The sequence below is a fragment of the Coregonus clupeaformis genome, unplaced genomic scaffold (genome assembly GCF_020615455.1).
Source record: "Coregonus clupeaformis isolate EN_2021a unplaced genomic scaffold, ASM2061545v1 scaf0049, whole genome shotgun sequence".
Classification (NCBI taxonomy): domain Eukaryota; kingdom Metazoa; phylum Chordata; class Actinopteri; order Salmoniformes; family Salmonidae; genus Coregonus; species Coregonus clupeaformis.
In genome coordinates, this window is record NW_025533504.1 from 687 (window position 1) to 24,729 (window position 24,043).

General features: G+C 42.3%; 1 protein-coding gene across 1 annotated transcript; it reads right to left on the bottom strand.

The window, feature by feature from the left end:
• Positions 1-3,323: 3,323 nt before the first annotated feature.
• LOC123481153 (serine/threonine-protein phosphatase 6 regulatory ankyrin repeat subunit A-like) lies at positions 3,324-20,745 on the bottom strand (the record flags this gene model as incomplete). Its single annotated transcript, XM_045212769.1, is given in 5 exon segments — positions 3,324-3,524; positions 3,652-3,722; positions 4,351-4,429; positions 6,943-7,026; positions 20,566-20,745. Coding segments are annotated over 5 exon segments (462 nt in total), but the record flags the coding sequence as incomplete, so codon positions are not given.
• Positions 20,746-24,043: the final 3,298 nt, after the last annotated feature.

Genomic DNA, 24,043 nt, shown 5'->3' on the forward strand with positions numbered 1-24,043 from the left:
AACATGTAGGATTCCCAGAATATGTTCTATATTCTCATTATTAACTCATTATAATCAGTGGTTTAATTAGAGTATGATTGGCTAAATAAAACAATGGGCCTATGGTAATGCAACATTAAGTGATTCAAGGAAACTAGCCTATTTTGTTTGTTTATTTGCTAGGGCATCTGAATTACAATTATTCATGAACAATAATTTTGCATAGCTTATTCTTTTAACATTGAATAGCCTATAAATGGTTATTACAGCTTAGTTATTAAAACTTAATTTCTCACAAGAATGAGGTTGTGAATTGGGAGGTTCAGCTCGGTCTGGGCCTTACTAGGTCCCTCTGTTAAATCGCCAGCTCTGCTAAAAAGTGCCCACCAGAGTTCTACATAGGCCTAGAACACGGCCTGTGCTCTGGCTTCACATTGATGGTGACAGCGAGATGGAGATTGTGGCCAAAGCAATTTAGCCAAGGCCAGTTCAGTTGCCTCACTTCAGCCACAATGTTGGCCCCGTTGTCTGTGGCGATACAGGACATTAGATTTTCGTCAAGGGCCCAGTCAAGGAATCCCGAACGCAGGGCTTCGGAGAGTTTGTCAGCTGTGTGGTATTCCAGAATGTAGGTTGTTTCCAAACAGTTGGATTTCAGTGTCCAGTCTTTCGTCAGATAGTGCACTGTTAGGTTCATGTAAGGAGTCATATTTACACTTGACCACATGTCCGTATTCAGTGCAAAAATAAATAAATATACGTCCTTTAGCTCTGTCTGAACCTCCCCCTTCACCTTGTTGAACAAGGTAGGGACCGCTGTTTGAGACAAATACTTTCTCCCCGGTAACTCGTATAGTCTGTCAAATTTCCAGAGCATTTATTTGAAGGCGGGTTTCTCCACCGTTCGTAAAGGCACCATTCCTATGACTAAATAACGAGTTCCAGTGTCTGGCAGTGCTCGCCACTTATCGGTGTCCCGTTTGTGGTGCTGGAATTCTTAGTAGGTAGCCTATGGGTTTTGCGCATATTCTGCAAACAGGCTGGTCCAAGTCATCTGGTTCATCGTCGTTAGGTGTGAAACTGACATGTGCCCAAATACAGTGGGGAAAAAAAGTATTTAGTCAGCCACCAATTGTGCAAGTTCTCCCACTTAAAAAGATGATAGAGGCCTGTAATTTTCATCATAGGTACACGTCAACTATGACAGACAAATTGAGAGAAAAAAAATCCAGAAAATCGCATTGTAGGATTTGTAATGAATTTATTTGCAAATGATGGTGGAAAATAAGTATTTGGTCACCTACAAACAAGCAAGATGTCTGGCTCTCACAGACCTGTAACTTCTTCTTTAAGAGGCTCCTCTGTCCTCCACTCGTTACCTGTATTAATGGCACCTGTTTGAACTTGTTATCAGTATAAAAGACACCTGTCCACAACCTCAAACAGTCACACTCCAAACTCCACTATGGCCAAGACCAAAGAGCTGTCAAAGGACACCAGAAACAAAATTGTAGACCTGCACCAGGCTGGGAAGACTGAATCTGCAATAGGTAAGCAGCTTGGTTTGAAGAAATCAACTGTGGGAGCAATTATTAGGAAATGGAAGACATACAAGACCACTGATAATCTCCCTCGATCTGGGGCTCCACGCAAGATCTCACCCCGTGGGGTCAAAATGATCACAAGAACGGTGAGCAAAAATCCCAGAACCACACGGGGGGACCTAGTGAATGACCTGCAGAGAGCTGGGACCAAAGTAACAAAGCCTACCATCAGTAACACACTACGCCGCAAGGGACTCAAATCCTGCAGTGCAAGACGTGTCCCCCTGCTTAAGCCAGTACATGTCCAGGCCCGTCTGAAGTTTGCTAGAGTGCATTTGGATGATCCAGAAGAGGATTGGGAGAATGTCATATGGTCAGATAAAACCAAAATATGACTTTTTGGTAAAAACTCAACTCGTCGTGTTTGGAGGACAAAGAATGCTGAGTTGCATCCAAAGAACACCATACCTACTGTGAAGCATGGGGGTGGAAACATCATGCTTTGGGGCTGTTTTTCTGCAAAGGGACCAGGACGACTGATCCGTGTAAAGGAAAGAATGAATGGGGCCATGTATCATGAGATTTTGAGTGAAAACCTCCTTCCATCAGCAAGGGCATTGAACATGAAACGTGGCTTGGTCTTTCAGCATGACAATGATCCCAAACACACCGCCCGGGCAACGAAGGAGTGGCTTCGTAAGAAACATTTCAAGGTCCTGGAGTGGCCTAGCCAGTCTCCAGATCTCAACCCCATAGAAAATCTTTGGAGGGAGTTGAAAGTCCGTGTTGCCCAGCGACAGCCCCAAAACATCACTGCCCCAAAACATCACTGCTCTAGAGGAGATCTGCATGGGGGAATGGGCCAAAATACCAGCAACAGTGTGTGAAAACCTTGTGAAGACTTACAGAAAACGTTTGACCTGTGTCATTGCCAACAAAGGGTATATAACAAAGTATTGAGAAACTTTTGTTATTGACCAAATACTTATTTTCCACCATAATTTGCTAATAAATTCATTAAAAATCCTACAATGTGATTTTCTGGATTTTTTTTCCTCATTTTGTCTGTCATAGTTGACGTGTACCTATGATGAAAATTACAGGCTTCTCTCATCTTTTTAAGTGGGAGAACTTGCACAATTGGTGGCTGACTAAATACTTTTTTTCCCCACTGTAGATTGTTATGTTTTTTTTTTTGTTGCAATGAGAGCCATCTTTTTCACCTCACTCCTCTGATCTACTGTAACAATGAAAAAGGTCAGAGGTGAAGGTCAGAGGTCAGAGGCTACCCACCCACCCCCAGCCTGTAGGCTATAGATCTAGAGGTACTATAGTTACCCCCGGTCCCCACTTTTCACCTCACCCCCCCCTCTTCAATTAACCTGAATTGACCTTCAAAGATTCTCTCCTATTCGCGCATAGAGCAGATTTGGTGATTGCGGTGCATCAAAAGATAGTCCATCTATTAAACTGTCTATATCTCTTCCAACTAAGTCAGCAAAACAATACCATATAATCAATAGTTAACACTCCCGCTATGGATAAAGTATATCTACATTAAAATAAAGGCGATAAAACATTTCATGGAGAGAAAATCATACTTCTTTTTGGTTTTGACGGTTATTGTATTTTCATGGCGTTCTTCATCCAAAACCGTCAATGTCAAGGTTATCCAATTACCGTCACAGCCCTACATACAACCATTGTAAGTAATCGGATGCACAGTAAGCTCAACGTGGGGATAGGACAGGTATAAAGTGTAGACTACAGTGTGTAATCATGTCCATGCTAATTGCTAACCTCCTGGTGTCCACTGAAGGCTGCATGGTGCAGCGCCGTGCGCCCGGCCCGGTCTGACACGTTCACGTTGCTGAGGAGAGGGACCAGGGCCTCGGCACAGCGGACTGCCTTATTGGCCGCAGCGATGTGGAGCGGCGTTTGCCAGTTCTTGTCCCTGGCGTTCACATCAGCAGAGTGTTTCAATAACACCTGGACAGCCTCCTACAGGAACACAGTTCAAATCATGTTCAACTTTGTTTAAAGTGCATTTAAAAATCACAACACACTTAACAGTCAAACACATATGCACAGGAGTGTGTGTGAGGGCTGACAGTATCAGTACACATACCTCACTGCAGGAAGCCACGGCCCGGTGCAGAGGAGTGAGCCACTTGTTGTCTTTGGCATTTACTCTGGCTCCTGGGACACAGACAGAAAAACAGACCGACAGGGGACAGACCGACAGGGGACGGAGACTATAGGGTTAGTTAGGCCACTGGGGTTGATGAGGCAACATCCTTTAAATTGCTGGAGCACAGAAAGGATGTGTCCAAAACAACACCCTATTACCTTTATAGCTCACTACTTCTGACCAGGGCCCAGGTCAAAAGTAGTGCACTATATAGGGAATAGGGTGCCATTTGGAACGCGCAGAAAGCCTCTTGTAGAGCGCTATTCGGGACGGGGACTTTCATTACACAGCATCACTCTAAAGAAAATGTCACTGAGTGGAGAGGAGTAGGAGGAGCCCAGCCAACGTGAGACGAGGTGCAACACAAAATCATGAGGGCATTCGGAAGGAAAAGGTTTGACTGTCGCTCACAGTTAAAATCTGGATGCTTCACTTATCAAGTTAAAATAGGGACGTTTCAGCTGTCAACGGCCTTCATTAAAATGACCTCTTAAACACATCAGCTGCACATAAGATCTGAATGGGAATAAGTATGAGGGAAACATTCACATTCAAACACAACCAGCATCAAAACAGAAGTCAAAGTCCGACGGACATGAGTCGTAGCGTAATCCATCTCATCAATGATGACCTTACCTGATAGTATGAGAAGCTCTAGAATTTCTGCATCTCCTAGATAGGCAGCTGCATGCAACGGTGTCCGCTTCTCATTGTCCTGTAGGGAAGAGCAAAGAAGTGTTATAGCCATTTCATATTCAGCTAGTATGGATACAGGAATACATTTGATTTTAAATCGTACTAGTTTAGCAATACATTCTTATGGCTTGGATAATTCAGCTGGCAGCTGGATATTTATGGCTCTAACTAGCCTATACTGCAACTAGGCTACATACTGCAACTAGGCTACATACTGCAACTAGGCTACATCCTGCAACTAGGCTACATACTGCAACTAGGCTACATACTGCAACTAGGCTACATACTGCAACTAGGCTACATACTGCAACTAGGCTACATCCTGCAACTAGGCTACATACTGCAACTAGGCTACATACTGCAACTAGGCTACATACTGCAACTAGGCTACATACTGCAACTAGGCTACATCCTGCAACTAGGCTACATACGGCAACTAGGCTACATACTGCAACTAGGCTACATACTGTAACTAGGCTACATACTGTAACTAGGCTACATACTGCAACTAGGCTACATACTGCAACTAGGCTACATACTGCAACTAGGCTACATACTGCAACTAGGCTACATACTGTAACTAGGCTACATACTGTAACTAGGCTACATACTGCAACTAGGCTACATACTGCAACTAGGCTACATACGGCAACTAGGCTACATACAGCAACTAGGCTACATACTGCAACTAGGCTACATACTGTAACTAGGCTACATACTGTAACTAGGCTACATACTGTAACTAGGCTACATACTGTAACTAGGCTACATACTGCAACTAGGCTACATACTGCAACTAGGCTACATACTGCAACTAGGCTACATACTGTAACTAGGCTACATACTGTAACTAGGCTACATACTGTAACTAGGCTACATACTGTAACTAGGCTACATACTGTAACTAGGCTACATACTGTAACTAGGCTACATACTGCAACTAGGCTACATACTGCAACTAGGCTACATACTGCAACTAGGCTACATACTGCAACTAGGCTACATACTGTAACTAGGCTACATACTGTAACTAGGCTACATACTGTAACTAGGCTACATACTGCAACTAGGCTACATACTGCAACTAGGCTACATACAGCAACTAGGCTACATACTGCAACTAGGCTACATACTGCAACTAGGCTACATACGGCAACTAGGCTACATACAGCAACTAGGCTACATACTGCAACTAGGCTACATACTGTAACTAGGCTACATACTGTAACTAGGCTACATACTGTAACTAGGCTACATACTGCAACTAGGCTACATACTGCAACTAGGCTACATACTGTAACTAGGCTACATACTGCAACTAGGCTACATACTGCAACTAGGCTACATACTGTAACTAGGCTACATACTGCAACTAGGCTACATACGGCAACTAGGCTACATACTGCAACTAGGCTACATACTGCAACTAGGCTACATACTGCAACTAGGCTACATACTGCAACTAGGCTACATACTGTAACTAGGCTACATACTGCAACTAGGCTACATACTGCAACTAGGCTACATACTGCAACTAGGCTACATACTGCAACTAGGCTACATACTGCAACTAGGCTACATACTGCAACTAGGCTACATCCTGCAACTAGGCTACATACTGTAACTAGGCTACATACTGCAACTAGGCTACATACAGCAACTAGGCTACATACTGTAACTAGGCTACATACTGCAACTAGGCTACATACTGCAACTAGGCTACATACTGCAACTAGGCTACATACTGCAACTAGGCTACATACTGCAACTAGGCTACATACTGCAACTAGGCTACATACTGCAACTAGGCTACATACTGCAACTAGGCTACATACTGCAACTAGGCTACATACTGCAACTAGGCTACATACTGCAACTAGGCTACATCCTGTAACTAGCTTACACTAACTAGGCTATACTGTAACTAGGCTATACTGTATGGCTTTATGAAAGCAAGTATGCTATTGCACGAAGTACATACTCTAACGCAGGGTTTACCAAACTCGGTCCTGGGGCCCCCACTGGGTGCACGTTTTGGTTTCTGCCCTAGCACTACACAGCTGATTCAAATAATCAAAGCTTGATGATTAGGTTATTTGAATCAGCTGTGTAGTGCTACGACAAAAAACTACATTTGCACCCAGGGGGGACCACTTGACAGAGTTTGTGTAAGGTCACAGATACTGAACAAGGTGAATACGGCTGATGGAAGGAGGCATCTGTTCTGATCAGGCTAAAATATGTGATTTCAGTAGGGTTGCAAAATTCCAGTAACTTTCCCCAAAATCAGAGGTTGTTCCAGAAATCCTGGTTAGACAGAGGATTCCGGAATTCCTGCTTATTCCCTTCTGATTCAGGAATCTTCATATTGGGATTCCTGAAAAATCTAGGCATTTAAGTTACCAGAATTGTGCAACCTTAGATTTTGGCAACAAAATGACTTAAGTTATAAATGTGAAAAAATAGTGTGTTCCTATCCGGAGGACAGACAGGAGGGTGGGAATAATGGTAGGAAACAGCTGGGATGATAACCTGAACATTCACATCCTCTTTCTGAAATATGAGGGAGCGCACTTCATCTGGGTCCACATTGAAGATGGCTTTCAGCAGGCCAGGCTGGAAGAGAGAGAGAGAGAGAGAGAGAGAGAGAGAGAGAGGGACAGAGAGAGAGAGAGAGAGAGAGAGACAAACACCATTGTAAATACAACCCATATTTATGTTTATTTATTTTCCCATTTGTACTTTAACTATTTGCACATTGTTACAACACTGTATATAGCCATAATATGACATTTGAAATGTCTTTATTCTTTTGAAACTTCTGAGTGTAATGTTTACTGTTAATATTTATTGTTTATTTCACTTTTGTTTACTATCTACTTCACTTGCTTTGGCAATGTTAACACGTTTCCCATGCCAATAAAGCCCTTAAATTGAAATTGAATTGAAAGAGAGAGAGAGAGAGAGAGAGAGAGAGAGAGAGAGAGAGAGAGAGAGAGAGAGAGAGAGAGAGAGAGAGAGAGAGAGAGAGAGAGAGAGAGAGAGAGAGAGAGAGACAGAGAGAGAGAGAGAGAGAGAGAGAGAGAGAGAGAGAGAGAGAGAGAGAGAGACAGAGACAGAGAGACAGAGAGAGAGAGAGAGAGAGAGAGAGAGAGACAGAGAGAGAGAGAGAGAGAGAGAGAGAGAGAGAGAGAGAGAGACAGAGGGACAGAGAGTCAATCATTGATTTGAACAGTCAGTGCCTCTCAAAGACCTGTTACTATTCACTCAGCTTTGCTAAAACCAACACAAAGGAACAATCCAAGAATAAAAACTAAGTAGGTTAAAATCCCAACTCTATAGTGAGACATTGAGTCAGTACTATTTGTATTTATTATGGATCCCGCAGCTACTCTTCCTGGGTCCAGCAAAATTAAGGCAGTTATACATTTTAAAAACATTACAATACATTCATAACAGATTTCACAACATATTAAGTGTGTGCCCTCAGGCCTCTACTCTACTACCTGGGGGCACACACCTTCTAGTAGGCTTAAATTGAAGATATGGCAAATAGGAGTGGCAATATCGTCTGCTATTATCCTCTGTAATTTTACATCCAAGTTGTCAGACCCCTGTGGCTTGTCATTGTTGATCGACAACAATACTTTTTTCACCTCTTCCACACTTACTTTATGGAATTCAAAATTACTATGCTTGTCTTTCCTAATTTGGTCAGATATACTTGGATGTGTAGTGTCAGCGTTTGTTGCTGGCATGTCGTGCCTACAGTGGCTTGCAAAAGTATTCACCCCCCTTGGCATTTTTCCTATTTTGTTGCCTTACAACCTGGAATTAAAATTGATTTTTGGGGGGTTTGTATCATTTGATTTACACACCATGCCTACCACTTTGAAGATGCAAAATATTTGTTATTGTGATACAAACAAGAAATAATAAAAAATAACTGAACTTGAGCGTGCATAACTATTCAACCCTCCAAAGTCAATACTTTGTAGAGCCACCTTTTGCAGCAATTACAGCTGCAAGTCTCTATAAGCTTGGCACATCTAGCCACTGGGATTTTTGCCCATTCTTCAAGGCAAAACTGCTCCAGCTCCTTCAAGTTGGATGGGTTCCGCTGGTGTACAGCAATCTTTAAGTCATACCACAGATTCTCAATTGGATTGAGGTCTGGGCTTTGACTAGGCCATTCCAAAACATTTAAAATGTTTCCCCTTAAACCACTCAAGTGTTGCTTTAACAGTATGCTTAGGGTCATTGTCCTGCTGGAAGGTGAACCTCCATCCCAGTCTCAAATCTCTGGATGACTGAAACAGGTTTCCCCTCAAGAATTTCCCTGTATTTAGCGCCATCCATCATTCCTTCAATTCTGACCAGTTTCCCAGTCCCTGCCGATGAAAAACATCACCACAGCATGCTTCACTGTGGGGATGGTGTTCTCGGGGTGATGAGAGGTGTTGGGTTTGCGCCAGACATAGCGTTTTCCTTGATGGCCAAAAAGCTACATTTTAGTCTCATCTGACCAGAGTACCTTCTTCCATATGTTTGGGGAGTCTCCCACATGCCTTTTGGCGAACACCAAACGTGTTTGCTTATTTTTTTCCCTGGCCACTCTTCCGTAAATCCCAGCTCTGTGGAGTGTACGGCTTAAAGTGGTCCTATGGACAGATACTCCAATCTACGCTGTGGAGCTTTGCAGCTCCTTCAGGGTTATCTTTGGTCTCTTTGTTGCCTCTCTGATTAATGCCCTCATTGCCTGGTCCGTGAGTTTTGGTGGGCGGCCCTCTCTGGGCAGGTTTGTTGTGGTGCCATATTCTTTCAATTTTTTAATAATGGATCTAAAATGGTGCTCCGTGGGATGTTCAAAGTTTTTTATATTTGTTATATAACCCAACCCTGATCTGTACTTCTCCACAACTTTGTCCCTGACCTGTTTGGAGAGCTCCTTGGTCTTCATGGTACCGCTTGCTTGGTGGTGCCCCTTGCTTAGTGGTGTTGCAGACTCTGGGGCCTTTCAGAACAGGTGTATATATACACTGAGATCATGTGACAGATCATGTACACTTAAATAAAGTCCACCTGTGTGCAATCTAACTAATTATGTGACTTCTGAAGGTAATTGGTTGCACCAGATCTTATTTAGGGGCTTCATAGCAAAGGGGGTGAATACATACGCACAAACCACTTTTCCTATATTTTTAAACAAGTTATTTTTTTCATTTCACTTCACCAATTTGGACTATTTTGTTACATGAAATCCAAATAAAAATCCATTTCAATTACAGTTTGTAATGCAACAAAATTGGAAAAACGCCAAGTGGGATGAATACTTTTGCAAGGCACTGTAAATTTGCTAATCTTGCCAAAAAATAATTAAAGTAGTTAATGTGGGTTTTGTGATGAATGAGCCATCTGATTCAATGAATGATGGAGGAGTTTGCCTTGTTGCCCAACATTTCATTTAAGGTCGTCCAAAGCTTTTTACTATCATTCATCTTTGTTTCATAGTGTAGTTTCTTCTTTTTATTCAGTTTAGTCACGTTTCTCAATTTGCAGTACGTTTGCCAATCGGTTGTACAGCCAGACCTATTTTCCATCTCTTTTGCCTCATCCCTCTCAACCATACAATTTTTCAATTCCTCATCAATCCACGGGGAATTAACAGTTTTTACAGTCATTTTCTTAAATGGGTGCATGCTTATTAGTAACTGGGATAAGCAATTTCATAAAATGTGTAAAGTGCAGAGTCTGGTTGCTCGTCATTACACACCACAGACCAACAAATATTATTCACATCAACAACATAGGAATCACTACAGAACTTCTTGTATGACCTCATACACAATATTAGGTCCAGCCTTTGGAACTTTGGTTTTCCTAGATATGGCTACTATATTGTGATCACTACATCCGATGGATTTGGATACTGCTTTCAAACAAATTTCTGCAGCATTAATAAAGATATGACCAATACATGTTGATGATTTCATTCCTGTACTGTTTGTAACTACCCTGGTAGGTTGATTGATAACCTGAACCAGGTTGCAGGCACAAGTTACAGTTTGAAGCTCTCTCTTGAGTGAGCAGCCTGATGAAAGCCAGTCAATATTTAAATCACCCAGAAAGTATACCTCTCTATTGATATCAAGCATTTCAGGATGGATGGGGCCATGTATCGCGAGATTTTGGCTAACAACCTCCTTCCCTCAGTAAGAGCATTGAAGATGGGTCGTGGCTGGGTCTTCCAGCATGACAACGACCCGAAACACACAGCCAGGGCAACTAAGGAGTGGCTCCGTAAGAAGCATTTCAAGGTCCTGGAGTGGCCTAGCCAGTCTCCAGACCTGAACCCAATAGAAAATCTTTGGAGGGAGCTGAAAGGGAGCTGAAAGTATAACCTGGTCAAGACCTACAGGAAACGTATGATCTCTGTAATTGCAAACAAAGGTTTCTGTACCAAATATTAAGTTCTGCTTTTCTGATGTATCAAATACTTATGTCATGCAATAAAATGCAAATTAATTACTTAAAAATCATACAATGTGATTTTCTGGATTTTTGTTTTAGATTCCGTCTCTCACAGTTGAAGTGTACCTATGATAAAAATTACAGACCTCTACATGCTTTGTAAGTAGGAAAACCTGCAAAATCGGCAGTGTATCAAATACTTGTTCTCCCCACTGTACATGCTGCTGGGCACACAGAAATCCTATAAATCTACTACATGTTTTATATGTAAATCTGTGTCTGGGCTCCTCTCCAAATCACAAAGGCCCAAGGTTGAGGGGGAATTGATTGAAGCATCAACATGCAGCCAGATATTGTACAGCTCATCCATTACGGTAACACCTCTGATAATATAATACCCCACTGACCTCCAGCCTCCAGGGCGGAATGCAAGGCAGCAGCACCACTCAAACTGCAATACAGTGTTTCTGATCCATAACACTGGGTATGAGAGCCGCGTGTCTGCTGGTGATCATTGGGGCTGTTTTGTTTTTTCCATTGTAAACCTGGAGGGAGGGGGTACTGACTGAATGGCCTGGAGGATAGTGAGCACGCTCTCTGTGGGCAGGGGAGCCCTTCCACTGCTGCATCCCAAACCATGTAGTGTAAGTGCACTAACTTTTGACCAGGGAGCATAGGGCTATGGTCAAAAGTAGTTCACTACATTGTAGCTGTGCCATTTGGGAGGCTCGGAGGGCCTGATTGCCCATGAGAGAGCCAGATGGAACATTCCCTGGCTTGCCACAAACCCTTTAACTCTTCAATGACTTAATCCACGCTGCCAACAAGTAAACTCACTGGGTGAAATTAGCCAACTCACAGACTGTTGTTAACTTTCCATTAAGTTTCATTTGGATAACACTGACAAGCACTTCCCACCTCTCTGGGGGACGGTTGCTAAGACAAAGGCTTGGACAGTAACCGATTATATCGTTGTTCTTTATTAATAGAAAGAATATGACCAGTAGGATCACCATTATTTTCTAGTGTATTCTGAGTAGGTAGACAGACAGCTAGCTTTGTGCTCCAGCTCCAGCCTGCATGTGTACGTTCAGCAATTTTCATCTTTATTTGGATCCCAATTAGCTGAAGCCATGACTTCCTGTTCCTGGGGTCCATTCCTCACATCCACATCCTTTACCTCTATTCATTAGTATTCCATAAAAGTACCCTTCATTAGCATTCCATAAAGTACCCTTCATTAGCATTCCATAAGTGCATCGATGACGTCGTCCCCACAGTCACCGTACGTACATACCCCAACCAGAAGCCATGGATTACAGGCAACATCCGCACTGAGCTAAAGGGTGGAGCTGCCGTTTTCAAGGAGCGGGACTCTAACCCGGACGCTTATAAGAAATCCCGCTATGCCCTCCGACGAACCATCAAACAGGCAGAGATGTCAGTACAGGACTAAGATTGAATCGTACTATTTGCACCCCCACCCCATCTTTTTACGCTGCTGCTACTTTGTTAATTATTTATGCATAGTCACTTTAACTCTACTCACATGTACATATTACCTCAACTAGCCGGTGCCCCCACACATTGACTCTGCACCGGTACCCCCCTGTATATAGCCTCCCTACTGTTATTTTATTTTACTTCTGCTCTTTTTTTCTCAACTTTTTTGTTGTTGTTGTTTTATTTAACTTTTTTATTAAGAAATAAATGCATTGTTGGTTAAGGGCTTTAAGTAAGCATTTCACGGTAATGTCTACACCTGTTGTATTCGGCGCATGTGGCAAATACAATTTGATTTGATTTGATGTACCCTTCATTAGCATTCCATAAAGTTAAAGCACCATTGTAATGGCTGCAGCCTGATTGGAGGAGACTGAGACAGAGCCTAAATGATGTGTAAACCCCCCAGGACATCTGATGTGTTCCAGTGAACAACACAAGCCCAGCTAATTGGCTAATGCACTTCCTCCTCCATCAGCACAGCAGCCCTCTACCCTGCACAGCCTTCTGGACAGGCGGCATCCCAAACGGCACCCTATTCTGTGCACTACTTTTGACCAGGGCCCATAGGCTTCTGGTCAAAAGTAGTTCACTGTATAGGGAATAGGGTGCCATTTGGGATGGAACCCTAGGCATACCTACACCCTGATGATGGACTGGAGGTCAGGGCCCCTGGGCACGTGCCCTGCGTGCCCGGTCGGTATTCGGCCATGATTACTACAAGTTTAGATTGCTGGCAAGCCTAACTTACCAATCTAAAAAAAAATTGACACGGCTAATTGAGTGACTGTCAGTGACTGACATTGGAGAAAAACTGCTGATGCACAACCAAATTTCAAAATTGCACCTTAGGTATTCTACTACTCAAACTCTAAACAGTAAGTTGAGACGCCGACTGAGTTCCCAAAAAATATATTTTAAAAATAGCACTGACATCTCACGACCCACCATTAACATGTCCCATACTTTAAGAAAGGCTGGACTAGATCATTATTAATTAACTTGTTCAGTTTCTTATGCAAAACTGCCTCGCGGCTTCAAAGCAACCATGGGATTGTGACTAGTCACATAGTGTTTCACATCACATGCCGATTCCTAGAGCTCTATGAAATTTGAGATGATGCACTCCCACAAACTGGGCCATTGGATAAGTCTTGTTTCTAATGACATAATACTCCTGGCAGGGTTGTCAAATGCATGTTGTTTACTATGAACTACGACACTGCAGCACTAATCTGGTTGAGCAAGGTTGCATCTAGTTTGCCTATGGCAATCCTTTAGCAGATAGATGTAGGCTTCAGGTTAGCAGATCCAGCCTAATCTCGATATGACTAGCCATCATCATTTTAAAAAATGGGATGCAATTTCTAGGCTTCCGAATGAGCAAGATCACAGAGCCTAGTATTATTTCTGGTACATGATTATGTTGCCCTACAGCTTGGGCCTTTATCAACATGTTAATGTATCACTGTAGAGAGAATTGTAAAGACCTCTCAAACAATACACTAATTCAATGTCAACCATTTCAAACGTGATGCTAGAGAGCTACAGATAAATATAGTTAGAAGAAAAGACTGTCATTTAGAGCCCTAAACAGCAGGCTGTAATAGCAGGGCCTTTCCTGATAAATGTCTATTGAAAAGAAGCGTTGAATATAATTCACTTCAGGCATTCCCTCTCATTCTGCTATTAAAAACGCAGGCTACAATTGAGGTTAGAAGACCCACTGGATACAAACAATGTAACAAGTAAGCACTTGTGCTACTAGAATGTTTCATTTAAAAAGATGTCAGTCGCCCTTCGCAGAGAAAGGCAACGGGACAAAGCTACATTTTGTTATGTGGGGTCTAACCCTGCTCCAGTGGAAGAGCTTTTCTAAGCCTCTCCAGCAGCACAACCATGCAGTGCACCTCCTCCTCCTACAATCCAGCCTAGTTAATACCATCACCATGGAGACAGCTCTTTGGCAACTCCTGAGCCTCTCTCATTGGAGTCTGGGCACATGATCATTCATGCACAAAACACAATGAGGGACACATGCGCATACATATGTCGCAAGCATAGCGCACGCGCACACACCTGAGACAAACAGACACTCTCACACACTCTTGAAAGCACAAAGACTAGCACACAGGACCCACATGCAAACACAAAGCCTAGCTACTAGCATGCATGCAGCATATACTGCCAGTGTGATAAATATGGCCCTGTAATGATAAGAGCAAGCTATTCAGGCTATGATGTACAAGTGTGGCACAGTAGAGCCTTTGGTTATTCAGTCTCCAACTGCCAATAAATCATATCAAATAAAATTGTATGTCACATTCGCCGAACACAACAGGTGTAGACCTTACAGTGAAATGCTTACTTACAAGCCTTTAACCAACAATGTAGATTTAAGAAAAATAAGTGTCCACTTTAACATCCCCCTTTGATCACCCCTCCACTATTACCCCTTTATAAATAATTCAATAGCCCATAAATGGAAAAAAATACATTTGTCTACATGGCAGGTGTCTACATGGTTTTGCGCATGTGCCAGGTGATATAAATCTCAATGGCAGTACCGGCGCTCTAAAAAGGTCAGGTAAATAATACATTCCTGTGGATATTTTGTCTCAGGACCAACCACAAAGGTAGAGTAGGTTCAAATGTAATTTTATTCAACATTCTGGCTTGTAAGGAAACTTTCCAAGTTTTTGCGGTGCTTTATTTCAGAATGTATACCAGAAAGCTGGTATCAGTCTGATTTATAAGGCAAAATGCTGCTGTGAATTCAGGATACAAAATAGCGCTATGTAAGTGTAACAATACCACATTTCTGAGAAAGCGCAGTAGGGAATTCAAAGTGGGCCTGGCATTATAGAATCCCTAAGGTCTATAGCCAGCCATTACCTGATAAGGAACCATAGTAAGTAACACAATGTAAGGAAAACATTGTCCCAAAAAGGCCTATTTGTGTAGTGATGTTGAGGTAGGTGAAACAATAAACCATACACAGTGACACTGAATACCAGCTCGACTACCCAGCTCAACATGCTTGCATTCCTTGGCTTTAGTTCAATAGTTGTTGAAAAGTGATGGTGATGTGTGGCGTCACAGCAGTACTGTAGGTAGTTAGCTTCCCATTTCCTCTCTTTATAGATGGGAGAGCTAGAGCTAGCGAGGGACCTTCAACAATAGTGGCAATCAGATATTAGTTAGCTGGTAGCTATAACTATCTAACACATTGCCTGGGATAGCTAATATTAGCTAAGTAAACTGGAACTCCGGCATGACCCGTAACGCTTTATTATTCGTGGCTTAGCTAGGTAGCTAACCTACCAGTTTAGACCTGTGTGAAGCTAGCCACAATAGGGATTAGCCACAATAGTGGAATTTGCAGTTTGCCTTCAAAATAAAAGTCTCCCATTGAAAGTGATTCAAACAGATACAAATAGTTGAATCATGCACTATTTGGACTAGATAATGCTGAACAAGGTCCGAATGTTGTTACATAAATTCAACAAAAGACTATTTGTTAATTTGACACAAAAACAAAACATCTGTTGAAATCGCACTCTGGATGTATTAGACTTTAGAATTGCATTAGGGGCATACTTACACACACACACACACACACACACACACACACTGTACAGCCGAACCTCTGGATGTTGCACCCATGACAGAACACAACTGTGTAGAGTTTACACAAATATTAGCGTCTTACCTCTTATTGTGGAACAAAATGAGCCACATTAAGCATTCAGCCTTATCTCCAAGAGCTTTCAATTAGAAATGTAGCTGCAGATTTCTCCTGGCGCCGACGAAGATGGCGGCCTCGCGACTAGCTCTTAGGAAACTTTGCGGTAAAATCCGCGACCATTGCTATTCAAACTTCAGGGATGGTTATAAGATCCTCCCCCGCCCTCCTTTCGGCAAATCTGACCACGACACCATATTGCTCCTCCCTTCCTATAGGCAGAAACTCAAACAGGAAGTACCCGTGCTAAGGACTATTCAACGCTGGTCTGACCAATCGGAATCCACGCTTCAAGATTGTTTTGATCACGCGGACTGGTTCTGGGTAGCTTGCGAAAATAATTTAGACGAATACACTGAAACGGTGACTGAGTTTATCAGGAAGTGTATAGGTGATGTTGTGCCCACTGTGACTATTAAAACCTACCCTAACCAGAAACCGTGGATAGATGGCAGCATTCGCGCAAAACTGAAAGCGCGAACCACCGCATTTAACCATGGCAAGGTGACTGGGAATATGGCAGAATACAAACAGTGTAGCTACTCACTCCGCAAGGAAATTAAACTGGCAAAACATCAGCAGAGAGACAAAGTGGAGTCGCAATTCAATGGCTCAGACACGAGATGTATGTGGCAGGGTCTACTGACAATCACGGACTACAAAAGGAAAACCAGCCACGTCGCCGACACCGACGTCTCGCTTCCAGACAAGCTAAACACCTTCTTTGCCCGCTTTGAGGATAACACAGTGCCACCGACGAGGCCCACTACCAAGGACTGTGGCCTCTCCTTCTCCGTGGCCGTCGTGAGTAAGACATTTAAGCATGTTAACCCCCGCAAGGCTGCCGGCCCAGACGGCATCCCTAGCCGCGTCCTCAGAGCATGCGCAGACCAGCTGGCTGGTGTGTTTACGGACAGATTCAATCTCTCCCTTTCCCAGTCTGCTGTCCCTACATGCTTCAATATGGCCACCATTGTTCCTGTACCCAAGAAAGCAAAGGTAACTGAACTAAATGACTATCGCCCCGTAACACTCACCTCTGTCATCATGAAGTGCTTTGAGAGACTAGTCAAGGATCATATCACCTCTACCTTACCTGTCACCCTAGACCCACTTCAATTTGCTTACCGCCCCATAGATCCACAGACGATGCAATCGCCATCACACTGCCCTATCCCATCTGGACAAGAGTAATACCTATGTAAGAATGCTGTTCATTGACTATAGCTCAGCATTCAACATCATAGTACCCTCCAAGCTCATCATTAAGCTCGAGGCCCTGGGTCTGAACCCCGCCCTGTGCAACTGACGGGCCGCCCCCAGGTGGTGAAGGTAGGAAACAACATCTCCACTTCGCTGATCATCAACACTGGGGCCCCACAAGGGTGCGTGCTCAGCCCCCTCCTGTACTCCCTGTTCACCCATGACTGCGTGGCCAAGGTTTGAGGTAGTCACCTGGAATGCATTTCAATTAACAGGTGTGCCTTCTTAAAATTTAATTTGTGGAATTTCTTTCCTTCTTAATGCGTTTGAGCCAATCAGTTGTGTTGTGACAAGGTAGGGTGGTATACTGAAGATAGCCCTATTTGGTAAAAGACCAAGTCCATATTATGGCAAGAACAGCTCAAATAAGCAGAGAAACGACAGTCCATCATTACTTTAAGACATTAAGGTCAGTCAATACGGCAAATTTCAAGAACTTTGAACATTTCTTCAAGTGCAGTCGCAAAAACCATCAAGCGCTATGATGAAACGGGCTCTCATGAGGACCGACACAGGAATGGAAGACCCAGATTTACCTCTGCTGCAGAGGATAAGTTCATTAGAGTAACCAGTAAATGCTTCACAGACACATCTCAACATCAACTGTTCAGAGGGGACTGTGTGAATCAGGCCTTCAGGGTCGAATTTCCGCAAAGAAACCACTACTAAAGGACAACAATAAGAAGAAAAGACCTGTTTGGGACAAGAAACACAAGCAATGGACAATAGACCGGTGGAAATTTGTCCTTTGGTCTGGAGTCCAAATTGGAGATGTTTGGTTCCAACTGCCGTGTGGGTGAACGAATGATCTCCACATGTGTAGTTCCCACCGTAAAGCATGGAGGTGGTGGTGTTATGGTGCCTTGCTGGTGACGCTGTCTGTGATTTATTTAGAATTCAAGGCACACTTAACCAGCATGGCTACCACAGCATTCTGCAGCGATACGCCATCCCATCTGGTTTGGGCTTAGTGGGACTATCATCTGTTTTTCAACAGGACAATGACCCAACACACCTCCAGGCTGTGTAAGGGCTATTTTACCAAGAAGGAGAAGGATGGAGTACTGCGTCAGATGACCTGGCCTCCACAATCCCCCGACCTCAACCCAATTGAGATGGTTTGGGATGAGTCGGACGGCAGAGTAAAGGAAAAGCAGCCAACAAGTGCTCAGCATATGTGGGAAGTCCTTCAAGACTGTTGGAAAAGCATTCCAGGTGAAGCTGGTTGAGAGAATGCCAAGAGTGTACAAAGCTGTCATCAAGGCAAAGGTTGGCTATTTGAAGAATCTCAAATATAAAATATACTTTGATTTGTTTACCACTTTTTTGGTTACTACATGATTCCATGTGTTATTTCATAGTTTTGATGTCTTCACTATTACTCTACATGTAGAAAATAATAAAAACAAAGAAAAACCCTTGAATGAGTAGGTGTGTCCAAAATTGCCTGGTACTGTATGTTCAAGTCTAGTGTTGAGGAGGATGTCAGCGATCCCACCATGGTCGATCTGCCCAAGACGTTTATGGGTGATCCTGACTTCGGTAAACCTCCTGAATTGTCCTTTGAAAACCCCAAAGGTGAGCGAGTTTGTAGGACCGCTGAAGAAAGAGAGGGTCCCTACAGTTGACACTTCGATGTCTAGGAAACAGCTGATTGCAGAACAGAGTAAAGATGTTTCCCTCTCCCCTCTTTTGCTGAGATACGTCCAGAGGCGGAGTTTGATGAAGTTTGTGTGGGTTATTTTGACAGTGATGGTGTTCTAATGAGGAAACGGCGTTCTTGCGCCACTTCTGGGCAAATTTGTCGTTCCAGTTACGCTTCGACAAGAGATACTGAGGTTGGCTCACGATAGTAGTATGGTACAGTATTTCTGAGTATACTTCAACTAGCCGGTGCCCCCGCACATTGACTCTGCACCGGTACCCCCTGTATATATAGCCTCCCTACTGTTATTTTATTTTACTTCTGCTCTTTTTTTCTCAACACTTTTTTGTTGTTGTTTTATTGTACTTTTTTATTAAAAATAAATGCACTGTTGGTTAAGGGCTGTAAGTAAGCATTTCACTGTAACGTCTGCACCTGTTGTATTCGGTGCATGTGGCCAATTAAATTTGATTTGATTTGATTTGGCAGGCCATCTTGGGGTCAACAAGATGTATGACCGTATTTTGCATAACTTCTTCTGGCCTGGTCTGAAACAGGAATACTTAACACATTATACTTAAAATGTGATTCCTTCCACACCAGGTTTAAAGTCCCGCAATAAGTGCAACGATGTTAATTTTTTTAGAAAACTCTTCACAGTTGTGTTCTGTGGGTGTCACCGAGTATGCTGATACCCCATTTCATGGGAGCACAATCTCTAGCTTAGGCTGTACAGTCAATATGCATGTTCAATACATAACATAGGCTTGAATGCGGCTAATTTTGCCATTTCTTAAAATCTCACAATAAGGGCTAAGACGCTAACACTTGTGTAAACTCTACACAGTTGTGTTCTGGAAGTGTCACCGAGTAGGCTGATAACCTATTTCATGGGTGTAACATCCATAGGTTAGGCTGTACAGTGCATATACAGTAAGTACGCCCCAAATGCAATTAATATCTAATACATCCACAGTGCGATTTCAACAGATTGTAACTTCATTTTGCATCAAATTCACTAATTGTCTTTTGTTTAATTTATATAACATTCCAACCTTGTTTAGCATTATCTAGTCCAAATATGGCATTATTCCACTATTTGTATCACTTTCAATGGGGGACATATATTTTGAAGGCTAACAGCAAATCCCACTATTGTGGCTAGATTCACGCAGGTCCAGTTTAGCAAGCTAGCTAGTAAATTGCGTTTCCAGTTCGTATACCATAGGCATAGCTAGCTAGCTACCATATGGCTAAACTAGCTAGATGGGTAACAACACGCTAGTTAGCCAACGTTAGATAACCTTGTTTACTGATTTACACCAATACCTATGACCTTGAGTAAGCACTTACATTGACCTTAGTTAAACGTTCCATCTCGCAAATCCCATAATTTAGCTAGCTAGTTATCCACCTTTACATCAGCGTGGCCCTGCCTGCACATTCCGCTGTTGAGAACGAGCTAGCAATTTTACTACCTTGCTAGCTAACGTTAGCTACCTTGGTTTTGACAAGACGGATCACTTACCTGGTCTCGGATTTTGAGAACCACCATCTTGCTATAGTTTTACTTGTTCTCATGCAGAACTAGAAAATGATGTTGGTCGTTCTCTGAATGTTTGGCCCAACACTCCAGCTTGTTAGTTGCCAGTTACTATGAGGCCTATGTTTTTAAACCTGATAAGACTTGAAGGGAAAAAGTCCATAACGTTACCGCCACCGTGCGTGACCTCCCAAAAAGAAGCAATTTCATTGGCCAAAGAACGACTGGAATCGAGTAACAAGGTTTGTGGTTGGTCACACGATGCTCAGTTGTCCCTAAACGCTACCAGACCAGTGATAAATCATACAGCGCACAGTCCAATCCTTGAATAAACTGTAACCGGCAAATGGCAGGTGGAATTAAATTAGTTGGATAGGGATTAGTAAAGCCGTGTTCACATTGGCAGTTTGAAGTGACTCAAATTCTATTTATTTGCATATCAGATTCGAATCTGTTATTTTTCCTGCAGTTTGAACAGCCAAAAAGCACATGGAATTGGATATTTCAAACCACCTTCATAAGTGGTTTGAAGTCAGATACACATCTGATTCCTGGCCATGTGACGTGTGTGTCTGAACAGTGAAATCTGATATATTTGCCTTCAAGTGGTTTTAGACTTATTTGGGATATCTTGTTGCTTCCTAGCTACTCTGTGTTGACAGTTTGACAAGAACATGTGCGGTAGCTAACTAACATTAGCTTGTTAATTGTTTACAAACAAATGAGTGAATGTGCTAAACAGCTAGCTAGTTGACTGCTGTGGCTAGCCAAAAATGACTCGTTTTGAAAGGCTTTAAGTGTTCTCACCCTATGATTTTGAACATTCAAAGCAACTGGGAAACGTCCATGGCAGGCACTGTTCTCACCTTAGCTTGCTACATAACTTCTGAGTGATAGGGAGCACAAGCACCACCAACAGTCATCCTACACCACTGCACACACACCCGTCGTTACTATGACAACTAGCGTAGGCATGTCAGCAAATGAGGGTACAAAAAAAGATTGCGGTTTTGAAACAGTAGTAAAAGTGCAGTAACTGCAGTTGACTGTGATATGTTGGACGCAGTAATTGTAGAATAACTTCAGTGTCACTGCTATATTACTGCAGTAAAAAAAACGGTGTTATTTTGGACGCAGTATTTGCAGCATACTGCACTTATACTGTAATCTTTTTTTTAAAGGGTATAAGTGGCAGGCTTTTGGTAGCCGCGAATATTATACTATTACCTCTTATCTTACTGCTTCTAGGACCGTTTTAAATTCAGACAGTATTTTATTACTGCTTCTAGGACCGTTTTAAATTCAGACAGTATTTTATTACTGCTTCTAGGACCGTTTTAAATTCAGACAGTATTTTATTACTGCTTCTAGGACCGTTTTAAATTAAGACAGTATTTTATCACCAATCTTGTTTTAGCCTTTTGGTGTTATTTTCATTAATGTACTGCACATTTCAAATTAAATCCCATCCGCCCATGTTGTGCACTATTTTGACCAGTCACATCAAAAGCAGTATACTACATGAGCTGGAGTGTCATTTGAGACATGATAATTGATCAATAAAATGAAATGAAATTGGACGTTCATCGAAAAACAAAACGACATATAGCCACTAGATGGCGGTAAAGTTAAAGGATCAAGACTTACTCCTCGGCGCTAACAGTAATTAGTGTAAAGCAGGGGTTCTCAAAGTGGGTGTCTGCGTAGGTACTGCAGGTCAGGTATGCATTTACATTTACATTTGGTATGCCCCCAAGTAAAGCGAGTATATTTTTTTACATGTAATTTTTTAATGAATATTTCTAACAACAGATTAAACGAATTTAGGACAAGAGATCCATAGAATAAGCTTTTTTTAAAATGAATATTGCTAGCAACAATAGATTAAACGGATTTTGAACAACAGATCTGTGAAAGGAGTTTAGACTAGAGGGTGCAATACAATACAATGTAATATTATTAATCTACAATTTATGTTCTTAACCCTGGGCAACATGGGCCTGGGAGGCTCACAGGGATATTGATATCCACAGTGCTCCACCAATTATACAATTTTCAATGTAATACTTATTGTATTCCCCACAAATTATTATAATTTATTTACATAAATGCACTGTAATTTAAATCTAGAATCCTTAATTAATACATACATTTTTTAATCCATTGATTCTTGAAGAACATAACTTATAAATGCCTCAGGAGCTTAGTTCAACTGTAGTACCCCATCAGAACCCAAAATATAAGCTTGTTTTACTCTGATGTTTGTAAACAATATAAATGTAAACAGTGTATAGCCTAAAAACATTGTTAAAACTATCATGTTGATGTCATGGATGGTCAGTCCTTGCATCCATAGCTCTGTCTATGAATTTGAGATTGGTTAAATTTCTCCAGGCCCGTCCCTCAGCTTTTTACCAAAACAGAGGCAAGAAGAATTCAAGGAAATTACCTTTAAACCTGTAAAATGTTCTCTCCATGCCAAGAGGTGGGCTTTTAAAATGTTCCTTCCCAGGGCCCGAGACTTGGTTCGTCCGCCATGCACTGCCGAAGTCATAGTAAAATGCCTTGTTTGCTATTCAAATCAAATCAAATGTTATTTGTCACATGCTTGGTAAACAACAGGTGCAGACTAACAGTGAAATGCTTACTTATGGGCCGTTCCCAACAATGCAGAGAGAAAACATTTACAAATAGGAAAATTATAACACAAGGAATAAATACCCAATGAGTAACAATAACTTGGCTATATGCATGGGGTACCAGTACCGGGTCCATGTGCAGGGGTACAAGGTTAGGTAAATGTGTACATATAGGTAGGGATAAAGTGACTTGGCAACAGGATAGACAATAAACAGCAGTGCATCTCACTCGAGTTATGAGGGGGTCCCTGATGAATTTGCTATCACAAAAGGGGTCCCCTGCCACCAAAAGTTTGAGAGCCCCTGGTGTAAAGTACTGTAAAGTGGTTCCCCCTTCTCCCCTCCCATTCATCTCCACTTGTTTGAAAGTGCAAGGTACAGTAGGTCGGTGAAAGCCATAGTGAATATGTAAGAACTTTCTTTCACCTGAATGTAGCTTTTTAATCAGCTGAAAGACATGTTGTCACTGTTTTGAAAGGCAGAAGTAATAAACAGTGAGTGTGTCATATCCAGTGTTTAATGATATACATGTAGAAATTACAGTTCATATAAGGAAGTCTGTCAATTGAAATAAATTCAATAGGCCCTAATCTATGGATTTCACATGACTGGAAATACAGGTATGCATCTGTTGGTCACAGATACCTTAAAAAAAAAGTAGGGGCATGTATCAGAAAACCAGTCAGTATCTGGTGCGACCACCATTGACCTCATGCAGCGTGACACATCTCCTTCGCATAGAGTTGATCAGGCTGTTGATTGTGGCCTGTGGAATGTTGTCCCTCTCCTCTTCAATGGCTGTGCGAAGTTGCTGGATATTGGCG